This window comes from Oncorhynchus masou, chromosome 15, assembly GCF_036934945.1.
Source record: "Oncorhynchus masou masou isolate Uvic2021 chromosome 15, UVic_Omas_1.1, whole genome shotgun sequence".
Taxonomy (NCBI): Eukaryota; Metazoa; Chordata; class Actinopteri; order Salmoniformes; family Salmonidae; genus Oncorhynchus; species Oncorhynchus masou.
In genome coordinates, this window is record NC_088226.1 from 1,770,619 (window position 1) to 1,790,087 (window position 19,469).

General features: G+C 46.3%; 1 protein-coding gene across 2 annotated transcripts in view; it reads right to left on the minus strand.

Moving 5' to 3' along the window:
• The window catches only part of asic2 (acid-sensing (proton-gated) ion channel 2), a 491,333-nt gene that overhangs the window by 163,115 nt on the left and 308,749 nt on the right, over positions 1–19,469 (minus strand). Inside the window, exon 1 of one of the 2 annotated variants that reach the window (XM_064987625.1) lies at positions 10,456–12,729. The exons of the other annotated variant lie outside the window; for it this stretch is intronic. Within the exon in view, the coding sequence (XP_064843697.1) occupies positions 10,456–11,148 (693 nt within the window). The 5' untranslated portion in view covers positions 11,149–12,729. Of the gene's footprint in view, positions 1–10,455; positions 12,730–19,469 lie in introns of those variants that run through there. 2 annotated transcript variants of the gene reach the window in all.

Below are 19,469 nucleotides of genomic sequence, written 5' to 3' on the forward strand. Positions count from 1 at the left end.
TCTCTCTCTATATATATATATATATATATATATATAAGCAGGCAACAGCACACACACACACATTGACTCATACTGTATATGTGGAAGGAAGCTCATTATCATTGACACATCATGTCACTCTTCCAGTGACAGTATTCTGAACTCAGTGGTAATGATTTGGCCTGAGGGAAGCCTTTTTCTGATGCACTGAGGGTCTAATGAGATGTGTACACTGACACTGAGGGGGCCAGTTATAGACATCATATCAGGCTTCCTCCTGTGTTATAACAGTGGATGGAGAGGAGAGAGGAAGGCCTCACTGGAATCCCACTGGCTCAGGAGACAGATCAATCACTACTGTACAGTAGGCTTAAACACACAGCCAGCTGAGAAACACACCCACCACCATTACAATACAACTCAAGCACGGCTCAATGCTACATACTGTGCATACAAAGGATGACACCCACACCACCGATACAACAAACACAACCCAATCCAGGCACAAGGCTCTGTGGACACAAAGAGAAACAGACGCGCATAAATTAAGAGACTAAACAGTGACTGCAGTTTGGCATCTTCACACAGTCTGACTGTAACGGACATCTTCACACAGTCTGACTGTAACGGACATCTTCACACAGTCTGACTGTAACAGACATCTACACATCTGACAAAGTCAAAATCAAACACAGCCACTTACATCCTGAGAGAACTGGCTTGAAGTCATCTATACCCTGTCTATATACCATGTCTACACCATCTGTCTATATCTTGTCTATATACCATGTCTACACCCTGTCTATACCCTGTCTATACCCCTGTCTATGTCTATACCATATACCATGTCTATACCCTGTCTATACCATGTCTATATACCATGTCTACACCCTGTCTATATCACGTCTATATACCTGTCTACACCCTGTCTATATCCTGTCTATATACCATGTCTACACCCTGTCTATACCCTGTCTATACCATGTCTACACCCTGTCTATACCCTGTCTATGCCATGTCTATACCCTGTCTATACCCTGTCTATACCATGTCTATATATACCATGTCTACACCCTGTCTATACCCTGTCTATATACCATGTCTATACCCTGTCTATATGTCCCATGTCTATATACCATGTCTATACCTTGTCTATACCATGTCTACACCCTGTCTATACCCTGTCTATACCCTGTCTATATACCATGTCTATATACCATGTCTATACCCTGTCTATATACCATGTCTACACCCTGTGTATACCCTGTCTATTCCATGTCTACACCCTGTCTATACCCTGTCTATATACCATGTCTACACCCTGTCTATACCCTGTCTATACCATGTCTATATACCATGTCTATACCCTGTCTATACCACGTCTACACCCTGTCTACACCCTGTCTATACCCTGTCTATATACCATGTCTACACCCTGTCTATACCCTGTCTATACCATGTCTATACCCTGTCTATACCTTGTCTATACCATGTCTACACCCTGTCTATACCCTGTCTATACCCTGTCTATACCATGTCTATATACCATGTCTATACCCTGTCTATACCACGTCTACACCCTGTCTACACCCTGTCTATACCCTGTCTATATACCATGTCTACACCCTGTCTATACCCTGTCTATACCATGTCTATATACCCTGTCTATACCATGTCTACACCCTGTCTATACCCTGTCTATACCATGTCTATATACCATGTCTACACCCTGTCTATACCCTGTCTATATACCATGTCTACACCCTGTGTATACCCTGTCTATACCATGTCTACACCCTGTCTATACCCTGTCTATACCATGTCTATATACCATGTCTACACCCTGTCTATACCACTGTCTATACCCATGTCTATATACCATGTCTACACCCTGTCTATACCCTGTCTATATACCATGTCTATATACCATGTCTACACCCTGTCTATACCATGTCTATACCATGTCTATACCCTGTCTATACCATGTCTATACCCTGTCTATACCATGTCTATACCCTGTCTATACCATGTCTATACCCTGTCTATACACCCTGTCTATATACCCTGTCTATATACCATGTCTACACCCTGTCTATACCCTGTCTATATACCATGTCTACACCCTCTCTACAGCATAGCTCCTGAGTGGCGTTGCGGTCACTGCATCTCAGTGCTAGAGGCGTCACTACACTCCCTGGTTCAATTTCAGGCTGTGATTGGGAGTCCCATAGGGCGGCACACAATTGGCCCAGCGTTGTCCGGGTTAGGGTTGACCGGGGTGGGCGGTCATTGTAAATAAGAATTTGTTATCAACTGACTTGCCTAGTTAAACAAAGGTTAAATAAAATAAATTAATAAAAAACACCCTGTCTGTACCCTCTGTCTAAACCCTGTCTACACCCTGTCTGTATATGCTGTCTATACACCCTGTCTGTCTATACCCTGTCTGCACCCTGTCTACACCCTGTCTGCACCCTGTCTACACCCTGTCTGCACCCTGTCTACACCCTGTCTGCATACCACCCTGTCTGCACCCTGTCTACACCCTGTCTACCCATGTCTACCCCTGTCTGTCTGCACATGTCCACCCTGTCTGCACACCCTGTCCACACCCTGTCTGCACCACCCTGTCCACTACACCCTGTCTACCACCCCTGTCCACCACCCTGTCTACACCCTGTCTGCATACCCTGTCTGTATATGTCTGCACCCTGCTGTCTGCATACCCTGTGTCTACACCCTGTCTATCACCCTGTCTGCACCCTGTCTACACCCTGTCTGCACCCTGTCTGCACCCAGTCTACACCCTGTCTGCACCCTGTCTATGTCTACACCCTGTCTGCACCCTGTCTACACCCTGTCTGCACCCTGTCTGCACCCTGTCTGCACCCTGTCTACACCCTGTCTGCACCCTGTCTACACCCTGTCTGCACCCTGTCTGCACCCTGTCTGCACCCTGTCTACACCCTGTCTGCACCCTGTCCACACCCTGTCTGCACCCTGTCCACCACCCTGTCCACCACCCTGTCTACAACCTGTCCACACCCTGTCTGTATATGCTGCCCATACTCTGTCTACACCCTGTCTGCACCCTGTCTGTATATGTCTGCACCCTGTCCACACCCTGTCTACACCCTGTCTGTACCCTGTCTGTATATGCCCTGTCTACACCCTGTCTGCACCCTGTCTACAACCTGTCAACACCCTGTCTGCACCCTGTCCACACCATGTACACCACCCTGTCTACAACCTGTCTACACCCTGTCTGTATATGCTGGCTATACTCTGTCTACACCCTGTCTGCACCCTGTCTGCACCCCGTCTGCACCCCGTCTGCACCCCGTCTGCACCCCGTCTGCACCCCGTCTGCACCCCGTCTGCACCCCGTCTGCACCCCGTCTACACCCTGTCTGCACCCCGTCTGCACCCCGTCTGCACCCCGTCATGTCTACACCCTGTCTACCCCGTCTGCACCCTGTCTGCACCCCGTCTGTATACCCCGTCTGCACCCCGTCTACACCCCGTCTGCACCCCGTCTGCACCCCGTCCCCCGTCTGCACACCCCGTCCCCCGTCTGTCTACACCCTGTCCCCTGTCTATACCCCCTGTCTGCACCCTGTCTGCACCCCGTCTGCACCCCGTCTGCACCCCGTCTGCACCCCGTCTACACCCTGTCCACACCCTGTCTACACCCTGTCTGCACCCTGTCTACACCCTGTCTGCATCATGTCTACACCCTGTCTGCATCATGTCTACACCCTGTCTACACCCTGTCTGCATCCTGTCTGCACCCTGTCTGCACCCTGTCTGTATACGCTGTCAATACCTCCCTGTCTGCACCCTGTCTGTATATCCTGTCTATACCCTGTCTGCACCCTGTCTACACCCTGTCTACACCCTGTCTGTATATGCTGTCTACACCCTGTCTACACCCTGTCTGCACCCTGTCTACACCCTGTCTGCATGTCTGCATATACCCTGTCTACCCCCTGTCTACACCGTGTCTGCACCCTGTCTGTATATGCTGTCTATACCCTGTCTACACCCTGCCGGTATATGCTGTCTATACCCTGTCTGCACCCTGTCTACACCCTGTCTACACCCTGTCTGCACCCTGTCTGCATCATGTCTACACCCTGTCTATACCCTGTCTACACCCTGTCTGTATATGCTGTCTATACCCTGTCTACACCCTGTCTGTATATGCTGTCTATACCCTGTCTACACCCTGTCTGTATATGCTGTCTATACCCTGTCTGCACCCCGTCCACACCCTGTCCACCACCCTGTCTATACCCTGTATAGATTGCTCAGCCACAAAACTTCAGGAGCCACCATGGTGAGAATCCTAAATACATTGATGTCTGTGTTGCAATCAGGATGAGCACCTCACTCCAGATGACTGAGATTGGTTTGAAACATTATTACAGTGCCTTGGCCTGAGGGCATGTTTCTGATTAAGTAGCACATTGTTTGACGGCGTGCTGCTCTGCTCCTCGTCCTGTTCCGGACAGGGAGGCCGCCGATACAGAGGACTGATAGCAGGATCATTACAGAGCTAGTGCTGATCGGACGCTGTGTTTAAACTTAATGAAAGTCATCCATTTCTATGAAGCCATGGACACAAAGCTGACCAACTCAATGGGGCCACGAAGGAGCATGAAGAGTGAGACCACTGCTTTGCACTCATTCAACTGTATTTATTGAAGGGGTGGAGGTTAATATTGTTCTGTTAGTAGGTTTTAATGCACAGCTGCTCACAGCTGCTCAATGTAAAGTGAAGTGAGAGTGGCTGAGAAACTACAACTTGTGCTATAATGATTGACACATCAGTGAGGACCTGTGGCAGTAGTCCCACATAAACACATGGGCACATACACTCTGTCTTCACAAACACAGTACTGCACACATCACCTTCATTTGACACTCCCTTTCTGTTCTCCAGTGACTTTTACAGGGTCTAGGGCCAATGGAGGGAGATAAGAAGAGAAAAATGAAATGCAAAAATAAAATTTCAAAGAGTGTTTGAGTATTTGTGTCACCTCAGAGAAAACATCTGTCACTATCACAGAACCATGAGAAGCCGACACACACACACACACATGGAGAGAGAAAGAGAGAGAGAGAGACAGAGAGAGAGAGAGCGACAGAGACGGAGAGAGATCAGGCAGTACAGTTCTCATGGGGCTGGCAATAGAGACTGTACCTTGTGATATGAAATGGCTCCCAGGCCAAGGCCACCACATGGCTCAACAGTAATGCCCAACTCTAATCAACAGAACCATGAACAGGCCCTAACGAGCACGGAAGAAACTACAATAAACAGAGCAAATACTATACTGAACAAAAATATAAACGTAACATGTAAAGTGTTGCTCCCATTTTTCATGAGCTGAAATAAAAGATCCCAGAATGTACAAAAAATGTATTTCTCTCAAATGTTGTGAACAAATTTGTTTACATCCCTGTTGAGCATTTATCCTTTGCATTTATCCTTTGCCAAGATAATCCATCCACCTGACAGGTGTGGCATATCAAGAAGCTGAAAAAACAGCATTATCATTACACAGGTGTACCTTGTGCTGGGGGAAATAAAAGGCCACTCTAAGACGTGCAGTTTTGTCACACAACACAATTCCACAGATGTCTCAAGTTTTGAGGGAGTGTGCAATTGACATGCTGACTGTAGAAGTGTCCATCAGAGCTGTTGCTAGGTAATTTAATGTTAATGTCTCTATCATAAGCCGCCTCCAACATCGTTTTAGAGAATTTGGCAGTTCGTCCAACCGGCCTCACAACCGCAGACCACGTGTAACCACGCCAGCCCAGCCGTCCCCAACAGCTGATGAAACTGAGGAGTCTGTCTGTAATAAAGCCCCTTGCTCCCCAGTGGGTGGGCCTATGCCTTCCCTGGCCCACCCATGGTTGCGCCCCTACCTAGTCATGTGAAATCCATAGATTAGGGCCTAATGAATTAATTTCAATTGACTGATTTCCTCAGTCAACTCAGTAAAATCATTGAAATTGTTGCATGTTGCATTTATATTTTTGCTCAGTATAAGTAAATATTGTACAAAGGGAATAATGGGTAACAGTTATGTGGGGGCAAAATGGTTTTGTTACAATCTAAATTCTATGAAAATGCTTGAGCTGAATAGTATTTTTCACTGGGAATTGTCCCGGCTTTCTATTTCGCAACAAAGCATCCTTCACTCATGCTGCCAAACATACCTTCGTAAAACTGACTATTCTACCGATCCTTGACTTTGGCGATGTCATTTACAAAAAAGCCTCCAACACTCTACTCAGCAAATTGGATGCAGTCTATCACAGCGTCATCCGTTTTGTCACCAAAGCCCCATATACTACCCACCACTGCAACCTGTAAGCTCTCGTTGGCTGGCCCTCGCTTCACATTCGTCGCTAAACCCACTGGCTTCAGGTCATCAATAAGTTTTTGATAGGTAAAGCCCCAGCCTCAGCTCACTGGTCACTATAGCAGCTCCCACCCGTAGCACGCAATCTCACTGGTCAACCCCAAAGTCAATTCCTCCTTTGGCCGCCGTTCCTTCCAGTTCTCTGCTGCCAATGACTGGAACGAACTGCAAAAATCGCTGAAGCTGGAGACTCATATCTCCCTCACTAACTTTAAGCACCAGCTGTCAGAGCAGCTCACAGATCACTGCACCTGTACATAGCCCATCTGTAAATAGCCCATCCAACTACCGCATCCCCATACTGTTATTTATTTTATTTATTTTGCTCCTTTCTACCCCAGAATCTCTACTTGCACACCCATCTTCTGCACATTTATCACTTCAGTGTTTAATTGCTATATTGTAATTATTTAGCCACTATGGCCTATTCATTGCCTTACCTCCCTTATCCTACCTTATTTGCACACACTGTATATAGACATTATCTATTGTGTTATTGGCCGTATGTTTGTTTATTCCATGTGTAACGCTGTGTTGTTGTTTGTGTCGCACTGCTTTGCTTTATCTTGTCCAGGTCGCAGTTGTAAATGAGAACTTGTTCTCAACTAGCCTACCTGGTTAAATAAAGGTGAAATAAAAATAATAATAACATAGTTTACGTTCCGGGCCGAAAGGCGCCTATGCAAAGCCCTAACTCTGTCACTCAGAAACGTATATTCCAGTGTCTGCCTGCCAGCTGAAAATCTTTTCCAGTGTATGTGTGTGTAGGCAACATGCCCTTCCCCCTTCAAAGCTTAGGCTGATGTACCCTACTGACGCTACAAGCATTCAGAAATTCGGGAGAGATATTTAATTACAGAAGAATGGATTCACTTCTTCAATGCTAGTTACGGATACTTTAGTATCACATTTCACATCGGATTAAATAACTACAAAAAGCTAAGATGCGTTTTTTAAAATTCTGGTGTGGCTCTATACACACAAGCTTGTCAGTTAGCTAGCTAGCTCTGGTTCAGCTTTAAGACAACTCTCGTAAGTTCAAAGGCATTCAAAGTTCCTCCATAGAAGCCGCTCCTCCGTAGGTATAATTCTGTGGTGCGTGTCATAACTATGCCCAGCACTTCAAGCCAAGCCTCTTCCTCCACCCTCTCTCACTCTCCCCCCACCTACAAAATTTCAGTCGCATCTTGCACCCTACACTTATCTGTCCATGGTGCATGTAAACCACTATAGCTTAGTCAGCTGATAGCGCCCACTAGAGTTCTCAATTTCAGCCTGAACTCTTGTCTCTCTCTCCTCCCTGTCAGCTGCAGAAGCAGCCACAGGCTGCCATGTGTATTGCGCTGTCCGAGGTGCTGAAGCTGCAATCTAACTACAGTAATTCACTAGTTTCTTACTTGTTGTTTCTCTGACTGAAAAGTTATGCTACCTAATTTGTTGAGAATGCAAAAAGATTCCCTATTTGCTGAAGGTGCCTTTCCCTGCCATGCTCTGTTCACGTGACACGTGCATTCACCCGTTAGGACATAGGCTGGTTTATAATATCCAGAACATGTATTTATTATTTCAACTTTCCCTGCCATGCTCTGTTCACGTGACATGTGCATTCACCCGTTAGGACATAGGCTGGTTTATAATATCCAGAACATGTATTTATTATTTCAACTTTCCCTGCCATGCTCTGTTCACGTGACATGTGCATTCACCCGTTAGGACATAGGCTGGTTTATAATATCCAGAACATGTATTTATTATTTCAACTTTCCCTGCCATGCTCTGTTCACGTGACATGTGCATTCACCCGTTAGGACATAGGCTGGTTTATAATATCCAGAACATGTATTTATTATTTCAATTTTCAAGACTCTATGGCTCCAGTGTTGTTTAATTGATGTGTTAATTTGTTGTGTTCTGTTCTGTTTCCTTAATGCCTAGGCCATGGCCTAATTAGGCAGAACATTTCATTTGTTATTTTATTTTCTACATAAAAAGCTTGATTGTACTTAAAGTCATGACTGACTGACTCGTACTTATATGGGCTAGTATATTACTGCATAATAATAATAATAATCCTCAGAAGAAACCGAAGGAGGTGGGTAAGCTGAGCGCTGTGTGCCACTGCCAAACAGGTGTTAGACATGGAGTCCTGAACATTGAAATGGAACAGTGTAAACAACACCTAACAAATAAGAAATCCTCGAGAGTCTGTTCTAAGGAAGAAATTCATTTTTCTGCCTACAAAGATTAAACACAGTTGCTGACATGTTGAGGTTTATATGTTTAATTATTCAAGGCTGCCTTGTTATTTCACTTTAAAACTAAGCCGACTGTTGATGATATTAGCTTACATACTTTTATAATTCTGATAATAACAACAACAACAAAAAGAAGAAAGAGATCAAGGAGGAGGAGAGGATTGAGCGCTGTGTGACCCATGTGTGTAAAGGAAGGCTATTATTCAAATATTTGTTTTCTGACCGTTTGGAACAGTGTAAACAATGCTGAATAAATGATAAGAAAACACAGATAATCGGATCTAACGAAATCAAACGCACACTTCACGGAATCAAACACACACTTCACGGAATCAAACACACACAGGCAACAGAACAAGCATTTGTCTAATTTCTGAAGATACTTATTATACAGTATGGATGTCTTACTGTATAAACCCTGAGATCCACATACAACAGTATGGATGTCTTACTGTATAAACCCTGAGATCCACATACAACAGTATGGATGTCTTACTGTATAAACCCTGAGATCCACATACAACAGTATGGATGTCTTACTGTATAAACCCTGAGATCCACATACAACAGTATGGATGTCTTACTGTATAAACCCTGAGATCCACATACAACAGTATGGATGTCTTACTGTATAAACCCTGAGATCCACATACAACAGTATGGATGTCTTACTGTATAAACCCTGAGTTCCACATACAACAGTATGGATGTCTTACTGTATAAACCCTGAGATCCACATACAACAGTATGGATGTCTTACTGTATAAACCCTGAGTTCCACATACAACAGTATGGATGTCTTACTGTATAAACCCTGAGTTCCACATACAACAGTATGGATGTCTTACTGTATAAACCCTGAGTTCCACATACAACAGTATGGATGTCTTACTGTATAAACCCTGAGATCCACATACAACAGTATGGATGTCTTACTGTATAAACCCTGAGATCCACATACAACAGTATGGATGTCTTACTGTATAAACCCTGAGTCCACATACAACAGTATGGATGTCTTACTGTATAAACCCTGAGTTCCACATACAACAGTTGTTGATTATATTCAAGTTGGGTTTTCCCCTCTCATCACTTCTCTTAGACAAGGCTAGGGCTTTTCACTGTCTCCTCACTCTGCTCGCTTTCAACAACATCTCACGTTGTTGTAAAAACCAGTGTAAATGAATAGTCTACTCGTTAACTTGAACAAAAGAGCAATATGGTCTAGGGAAAGGTGCGTCCGTTTTCTAGAAAGCAGGCATCGTTTAGGTTTCGGACTCATTACATTTATGGGATGTCGGACTAGGCCTGGGCTAGGGCTTCAGCTCATCGGGCTTGGGTCGGACCAGGCTAAAATGTTCAGCCCCAATGAGAACTCTATCATTGGCTGCAAGCTGCCTTATCCTCAATGATTGGTAAAGAGATGTAATGCTGAGCTAATGTAATAAAAAACTATTACTTTAGACATTTAAAAAGGAACCAAGAGGAACGATATAAACTGGTACTTTTTTTTGTTTCGAAACCAATCTGAACTTTTGCAGGTCGGAACAGTGGAATGGAACAAAACAAATAATGGTTCTGTTCAGAACAAAACGATTGGACATTTTTTGGGGTTCCAAACCCTGCGGTTAACTACTGTGAACTTCAAGGAAAGTGATGAAACTCCATGAAAAGAGGAGAGACAACAGGTGAAATCAGATGAACAGTGTAGGATGTTCAACCACCACACAGAGCTAAACTGTCAATGAAGAAGTGATTTAAGAGGGAGCTATGCTGAGACTTACAGAGGTGAAGTTCTGGGGACCGCACGGTTCTCCTCGGTACTTGCAGGAGAGAAGCATTTCCTCTAGCTGGTGGCTCAGCCGGTCCATAAACTCCAGGTTGCTGCCCTCAAAGTTTCTGGGGGGCAGGAACAGCCTGAAGTCAGACAGTTTGCTGAACCAGGCCTGGCTGTCCTCCTGCAGCAAATCCAGCACCATGGGTCTCACCGTCCGGTTGGCCAGCAGTAGGCCCAGCCAGTGGCCAGCAAAGTACAGGTCACTTTTGGTGAGCTTGTAGAGGCGGATTGGGTTGTTGTTGCAGATAGTGACTGTGGGGAAGGCCATCTCCTTGGCCCACTCTGTGTGGATCCGTGTGTAGGTGGGGAAGGAGAGCCAGTGGAGCAGGCGGTTGGAGGACCAGGACAGGAGCAGGCCCAATGAGGTGCACAGGGCCAGCAGCCAGAAGGCCCGACGGCCTATGGAGCCACCGGACACACACACATGCCTGAGGCCATGCAGACTTGTCCCAGCCAGCAGGGTGGAGGTGATTGAGGACAGGCCTGGCCTTGCAGCGAGGCGCCGGCGGCCTCTCCTCACCACGGCTGGGGATCCCCGCTGGAGACATCGCCCCTCCAGAGCCATGGCTGCCCACACCGCTCCTAGTACAGAGAGAAAGGCTTCATCTCCCAGCCAGGCCTCAGGGGCTGGGCCCCACATGGAGCTCCAGGGCACCGATATCCCCACTGGTGTAATCCACACCTGGATTTGTGCTTATCTGACTCTGCTGTTACACACAATCCGTACAAGCTCCTCACACACAACCTCACTCACACACACACATACTAACTCTCTCTCTGTCACAGTGTCTTCTGTTTGTTGTTGTGTCCTGTTTTACTCTGTAGCTACTTGTTGGGCTTCTCCCTCTCAGTCCATCTGGTTCCTTTGACCTGAAAGTGCTCCACAAACCCAACTCAGCAGTAAAAAATACATTCAGCCATGCAAATATGCACCAAGCGATGCAGCTTCCACATGAGCGACTCCAGCATCTGCACCAGTTAGTGTAACATAGAAGCAAGAGAGGAAGAGACAGAGGGAGAGAGAGAGAGCTAGAGAGCGAGAGGGAGGGAGAGGGAAAGGATAGGGAGGGAGAAGAGAGGGGGTGGAGTGAGTGCTAGAGGAGAGAGAGGCAAGATGAGCTGAGAAGCACAGACAAAATGAAAGAACGGAAGGTTAAAGAAGAGAGCAGTGAGTCTGTTGTGGTTCTATCTGGTTCCGTCTGTCAAAGAAAGGCTCGTCCCGCCGGTTCCCTCTGCTCTGTCGGCGCTCCTCTCTGCCGACCGAGGCTGCTGTCTTTGGGACTTTGCCGTCGCTCCACTTCGATCAGTGATGCTCGTTCAACCTGCTAACCCTCCAACACCACCACGGCCAGAGGCTGGACTTGTTTACATGACACCGCTAAAACGAGCAGCCGCGCATCACTAATTGCCTTTGTGAGTCTACCTCGCTAATTTCTTTTCCGGCTTTTTTGTGAGCTCACTTTTATCTTCTTGATTTCCAGCCTTCCCCTCTTCCCATCTGTCACTCCCTCCCTATTCACCCCTCCGTTCTCCTTTCTCTTCTCCTCCTCTCTTGACTGGAGGAGCGGGTGTTGTGTCCTGCGGGTGATAATGTACGGCCAGCCCGTCTAGTGCGAGGAGCAGATGCTTCTTAGTCCCAGATGCACGCAAACACTCATTCACACTGAGAGAGGAGCACATGCACACACACTGCGTTTCCCTGTGGGAAACCTGACCAGAGTCGATGGAAAATCTGTTCAGTCACGCTCAGATCCTGGTATCTCTCTCTCCCCCATTCTCTCGTTCCAGTTTTCTTTCACTCTGTTTCTCTCCCTCAGAACTGTGGCATTTCTAATCGTAACGCTCCTCTTGTTTTCGTCCTTTTCTAAAAATACTTCTCTCCAAATCAAATTCATTAACTTGCCCTCACGCTCCTCCTCCTCTTGTGCCGATGTCCGTCAATTCTTATCAGCTCCACCCCCAACCGGGCTCCTCCTCCTCCCATGAAGTAGATGTGTGCATTCTCTCTCTCTCTCTCTCTCTCTCTCTCTCTCTCTCTCTCTCTCTCTCTCTCTCACTTCCCCTCCTTTGGATATTGCCCTGTTATTTTCTGTATTCTCTTCCTCCCATGCAGACAGACTGTTCCTCTGGTCCCCTCTCTCTGATCGGGCAGCGTGTCCTCTCTGTGCTCCTCTCCTCCTGCGCCACAGCTCTGTCCACCCAGCCAGTGAGAGAGCGAGCGATGAGTGTCTGTCTGAGAAAGCCAGGGCTCTCTCTCTCTCTCTCTCTCTCTGTTTCTCTCTCTCGCTCTCCATCTCTCTCTCTCTCCCTCTCTCTCTCTGTCTCTCTCTCTCCTCCCCCTCTGTTTGTCGGCTGCTGCCACGACTTACACAACAGGAGCAGAATGGGAGAGCAGGAGAGTGTGTGTGCACTCAGAGAGGGAGACCGAGACAAACAGCATCATACTGAATTATTGCTGTGGCTGCTATACCCCCTTTCAACCTAGACCCCCCCTCTCTCTCTCTCTCTCTCTCTCTCTCTCTCTGTCTCTCTCTCTCTCTCTCTCTCTCTCTGTCTCTCTCTCTGTCTCTCTCTGTCTCTCTCTCTCTCTGTCTCTCTCTGTCTCTCTCTCTCTCTCTCTCTCTCTCTCTCTCTCTCTCTCTCTCTCTCTCTCTCTCTCTCTCTCTCTCTCTCTCTCTCTCTCTCTGTCTCTCTCTCTCTCTCTCTGTCTCTCTCTGTCTCTCTCTCTCTGTCTCTGTCTCTCTCTCTCTCTCTGTCTGTCTCTCTCTCTCTCTCTCTCTCTCTGTACTCTCTGTCTCCCTTTGTCAAATAAACACTAAACAGCCCTGCCTGCAACGTAGGGGGTAGACAAAATCAAGAAAATAGCAAGACATTAGGCAGATGGAGGGAAGGATGTGATTGAATGAAATATGACAAGACAAACAAGAGTAACACCTAAGTGCAACATTGAAAAGCTCTGTGGTCGTCTTAGCAGAGCTTCAGGCTTGGTTTGCAGCCAAGACTGTAAATATGGCTTGTCGTCACCAACTAATTCTCATGACAACTTTGACTTGTCATGTCTCTTAACAGCATTGGCTCAGCTGTGCTCTCCAGTGAAATCACATGGGGGACCACTATCCTTCCCCTAACATTTACATCCCATTTACATCCACACGTTCATATAGTGGACGTTTTTATTCACAAAGACGCCACACACGTGTACTGTGTGCAACACAAGGAAATGAGCAGTAGCGTAGATACTACATCCTGTCGTGGAAATTTCCTGTATTACCAAATCATGAGAGAGCAAACCACACACAAGTCAGAGTTATCATAAAGTCCGTTTTTAATTATATGAGCTTCACCATAGCCCTGTGACTCTCAGATCAGTGACATAAATGAATTCTCTGAGAGTGCTTACAAAACAGTCCTTGGTATCATTTATAGCCAAGACACACCCATCAAAGCTCACATGACGAATAACAGATCTTAGGAACATAGGAACAGAGTTCTGTCCTACTATCCAGGTCTGTACCCAAACAATTTGAACTTCTACTTTTAAAAATCCACCTCTCTAAAAACAAGTCTCTCACCGTTGCCGTCTGCTATAGACCACCCTCTGCCCCCAGTTGTGCTCTGGACACCATATGTGAACTGATTGCCCCCCATCTATCTTCAGAGCTCGTGCTGCTAGGCGACCTAAACTGGAACATGCTTAACATCCCAGCTATCCTACAATCTAAACTTGATGCCCTCAATCTCACACAAATTATCAATGAACCTACCAGGTACCTCACCAAAGCCTTTTAAACACGGGCACCCTCATAGATATCATCCTAACCAACTTGCCCTCTAAATACACCTCTGCTGTCTTCAACCAAGATCTCAGCGATCACTGCCTCATTGCCTGCATCCGTAATGGGTCAGCGGTCAAACGACCCCCACTCATCACTGTAAAACGCTCCCGGAAACACTTCAGCGAGCAGGCCTTTCTAATCGACCTGGCCGGGGTATCCTGGAAGGATATTGATCTCATCCCGTCAGTAGAGTATGCCTGGATATTTTTTAAAAATGCCTTCCTAACCATCTTAAATAAACATGCCCCATTCAAGAAATTTAGAACCAGGAACAGATATAGCCCTTGGTTCTCCCCAGACCTGACTGCCCTTAACAACACAAAAACATCCTATGGCGTTCTGCATTAGCATCGAACAGCCCCCGTGATATGCAGTGTTCAGGGAAGGTAGAAACCATTATACACAGGCAGTTAGAAAAGCCAAGGCTAGCTTTTTCAAGCAGAAATTTGCTTCCTGCAACACTAACTCAAAAAAGTTCTGGGACACTGTAAAGTCCATGGAGAATAAGAACACCTCCTCCCAGCTGCCCACTGCACTGAAGATAGGAAACACTGTCACCACTGATAAATCCACCATAATTGAGAATTTCAATAAGCATTTTTCTACGGCTGGCCATGCTTTCCACCTGGCTACTCCTACCCCGGTCAACAGCACTGCACCCCCCACAGCAACTCGCCCAAGCCTTCCCCATTTCTCCTTCTCCCAAATCCGTTCAGCTGATGTTCTGAAAGAGCTGCAAAATCTGGACCCCTACAAATCAGCCGGGCAAGACAATCTAGATCCTTTCTTTCTAAAATTATCTGCCGAAATTGTTGCCACCCCTATTACTAGCCTGTTCAACCTCGCTTTCGTGTTGTCTGAGATCCCCTAAGATTGGAAAGCAGCTGCGGTCATCCCCCTCTTCAAAGGGGGGGAGACACTCTTGACCCAAACTGCTACAGACCTATATCTATCCTACCATGCCTTTCTAAGGTCTTCGAAAGCCAAGTCAACAAACAGATTACCGACCATTTCGAATCTCACCATACCTTCTCCGCTTTGCAATCTGGTTTCAGAGCTGGTCATGGGTGCACCTCAGCCACACTCAAGGTCCTAAATGATATCTTAACCACCATCGATAAGAAACATTACTGTGCAGCCGTGTTCATTGATCTGGCCAAGGCTTTCGACTCTGTCAATCACCACATCCTCATTGGCAGACTCGACAGCCTTGGTTTCTCAAATGATTGCCTCGCCTGGTTCACCAACTACTTCTCTGATAGAGTTCAGTGTGTCAAATCGGAGGGTCTGCTGTCCGGACCTCTGGCAGTCTCTACGGGGGTGCCACAGGGTTCAATTCTTGGACTGACTCTCTTCTCTGTATACATCAATGATGTCGCTCTTGCTGTTGGTGAGTCTCTGATCCACCTCTACGCAGACGACACCATTCTGTATACTTCTGGCCCTTCTTTGGACACTGTGTTCACAACCCTCCAGGCAAGCTTCAATGCCATACAACTCTCCTTCCGTGGCCTCCAATTGCTCTTAAATACAAGTAAAACTAAATGCATGCTCTTCAACCGATCGCTACCCGCTCCTACCCGCCTGACCAACATCACTACTCTGGACGGATCTGATTTAGAATACGTGGACAACTACAAATACTTAGGTGTCTGGTTAGACTGTAAACTCTCCTTCCAGACCCACATCAAATATCTCCAGTCCAAAGTTAAATATAGAATTGGCTTCCTATTTCGCAACAAAGCATCCTTCACTCATGCTGCCAAACATACCCTTGTAAAACTGACCATCCTACCAATCCTCGACTTTGGCGATGTCATTTACAAAATAGCCTCCAATACCCTACTCAACAAATTGGATGCAGTCTATCACAGTGCAATCCGTTTTGTCACCAAAGCCCCATATACTACCCACCATTGCGACCTGTACGCTCTCGTTGGCTGGCCCTCCCTTCATACTCGTCGCCAAACCCACTGGCTCCATGTCATCTACAAGACCTTGCTAGGTAAAGTCCCCCCTTATCTCAGCTTGCTGGTCACCATAGCATCTCCCACCTGTAGCACACGCTCCAGCAGGTATATCTCTCTAGTCACCCCCAAAACCAATTCTTTCTTTGGCCGCCTCTCCTTCCAGTTCTCTGCTGCCAATGACTGGAACGAACTACAAAAAGCACTGAAACTGGAAATACTTATCTCCCTCACTAGCTTTAAGCACCAACTGTCAGAGCAGCTCACAGATTAATGCACCTGGACATAGCCCACCTATATTTTAGCCCAAACAACTACCTCTTTCCCTACTGTATTTAATTAATTAATTTTGCTCCTTTGCACCCCATTATTTGTATTTCTACTTTGCACATTCTTCCATTGCAAATCTACCATTCCAGTGTTTTACTTGCTATATTGTATTTACTTTGCCACCATGGCCTTTTTTTTGCCTTTACCTCCCTTATCTCACCTCATTTGCTCACATCGTATATAGACTTGTTTATACTGTATTATTGACTGTATGTTTGTTTTACTCCATGTGTAACTCTGTGTCGTTGTATGTGTCGAACTGCTTTGATTTATCTTGGCCAGGTCGCAATTGTAAATGAGAACTTGTTCTCAACTTGCCTACCTGATTAAATAAAGGTGAAATAAAAATAAATAAATAAAATAAATAAATAAATGTATAGCATCAGCTATAAATGATCGTTCAGTTTGGTCTCCTAAACCAAAGCTCTGATCTTGTTCTTGGAACCATTTAGAACCAAAAACAATACCTCATCCAATGGCATATATCCAATACACCCCCTCCTGGACAAGCTTACAGAGAGACGTGACTGGCACACAGACATTGTGGAGCCACCTAACTGGTTCCCCATTAATCACACCATCCCCTCACATGGTTTAGGAATAGTTTACAGACACATTCACAGATAAGACTAACCCGACCTCTCCCCTCTCTGGGCCCAAGTAACTTGGAGAGTGTTGGAGAGTTAGAGAACTGCAGGGGTCATTGTACTGGAAGCACAATTCCAAATAAAGTCTTGCAAATAGACAATGCATGAGACAGTGAGACATGAGTGTAGTACAAAAGAAGAAGCATCATCATAACAGGTCAACAGAAAGTACTGCACCTGCATGTCTGACTCAGTCAGTGGTTTGACTGGGCACCTCAGACTGTTCCAGCTACAGTCCACTCAGTACTGTCCAGTTGGCCTGTAGCAGTTATAACGTCATCATAACAATGCAGTCATTTAGTACCTCTTAACTTTAAAAAAATATATAATAATATATATAGATAATATATACAATAACGATATTGATTATTTAGGAGGAACAGTTTATGGTTACACATATCTCTTGTTGGGAAAAAGAAAATCACTAATGAAACTATAATCTCAGACACATTCATATTTGAATATCTCGGTTTGTAAAATTGCTTCATTTGCATTTAAGATGAGGAAGAATTCTCCGAAATGCTTTTGACAGAGCATCCACCAGTCTTCCTCTGCTAATGACAAAGTGAAGGTTTTTTTCCCTCCAAGTGAGAGGACTATTTTTCACTTGTTTAATTGAGTTGCTCCTAGCTGTTCTCAGCTAACAGAGAGGAGAGAGTTGAATAGGAGCCCAGCTCAGAAAAACAGCAGAGACTATCTCAAATGGCACCCTATTTTCTATGGGCCCTGGTCAAAAGAGGTGCACTTTATATAGAATAGGGTGCCATTTGGGACAAATCCTATAAGTACAGTAGAATCTGCCCTCTGTGTGTCCCCTATGACTAAGTCATTATCAAGCTGAATAACAACTGGTATCTGTGCTTATATTGTATGACTCACTGGGGCTAAGTGAATTGTGTAGCTGTTATGGAAACTCAAACAGCAACAGCGAAAGAGAAAATGTGTAATGTGCAGCATTATAACTCATTGCGTTGGCTTGGCCGACTTGTACGTGCTGTAACACAATGCTTTCTGACAGCTCCATGTGATTTGATCACAGGAGACGTGATGAAAAAGCTTCTACACTGAGGGGTCATATACACACTCAGCCCACACACATTCCTAGAGAAACCCTTCACATAGAGGACCACGCACGCACACACACACCCAGCCCACACACATGCCTAGAGAAACCCTTCACATAGAGGACCACGCAAACACACACCCAGCCCACACACATGCCTAGAGAAACCCTTCACATAGAGGACCACGCACACACACACCCAGCCCACACACATGCCTAGAGAAACCCTTCACATAGAGGACCACGCACACACACACACCCAGCCCACACACATGCCTAGAGAAACCCTTCACATAGAGGACCACGCAAACACACACCCAGCCCACACACATGCCTAGAGAAACCCTTCACATAGAGGACCACGCACACACACACCCAGCCCACACACATGCCTAGAGAAACCCTTCACATAGAGGACCACGCACACACACACCCAGCCTACACACATGCCTAGAGAAACCCTTCACATAGAGGACCACGCAAACACACACCCAGCCCACACACATGCCTAGAGAAACCCTTCACATAGAGGACCACATACATACACACACCCAGCCCACACACATGCCTAGAGAAACCCTTCACATAGAGGACCACACACACACACACCCAGCCCACACACATGCCTAGAGAAACCCTTCACATAGAGGACCACGCACACACACACACCCAGCCCACACACATGCCTAAAGAAACCCTTCACATAGAGGACCACGCACACACACACACCCAGCCCACACACATGCCTAGAGAAACCCTTCACATAGAGGACCATGCACACACCCAGCCCACACACATGCCTAGAGAAACCCTTCACATAGAGGACCACGCACACACACACACACCCAGCCCACACACGTCCTAGAGAAACCCTTCACATAGAGGACCACGCAAACACACTCCCAGCCCACACACATGCCTAGAGAAACCCTTCACATAGAGGACCACGCACACACACACCCAGTCCACACACATGCCTAGAGAAACCCTTCACATAGAGGACCACACACACACACACCCAGCCCACACACATGCCTAGATAAATCATTCACATAGAGGACCACACACACGCACACACACATGCGCGCACACACACACACGCACACACACACGCACAC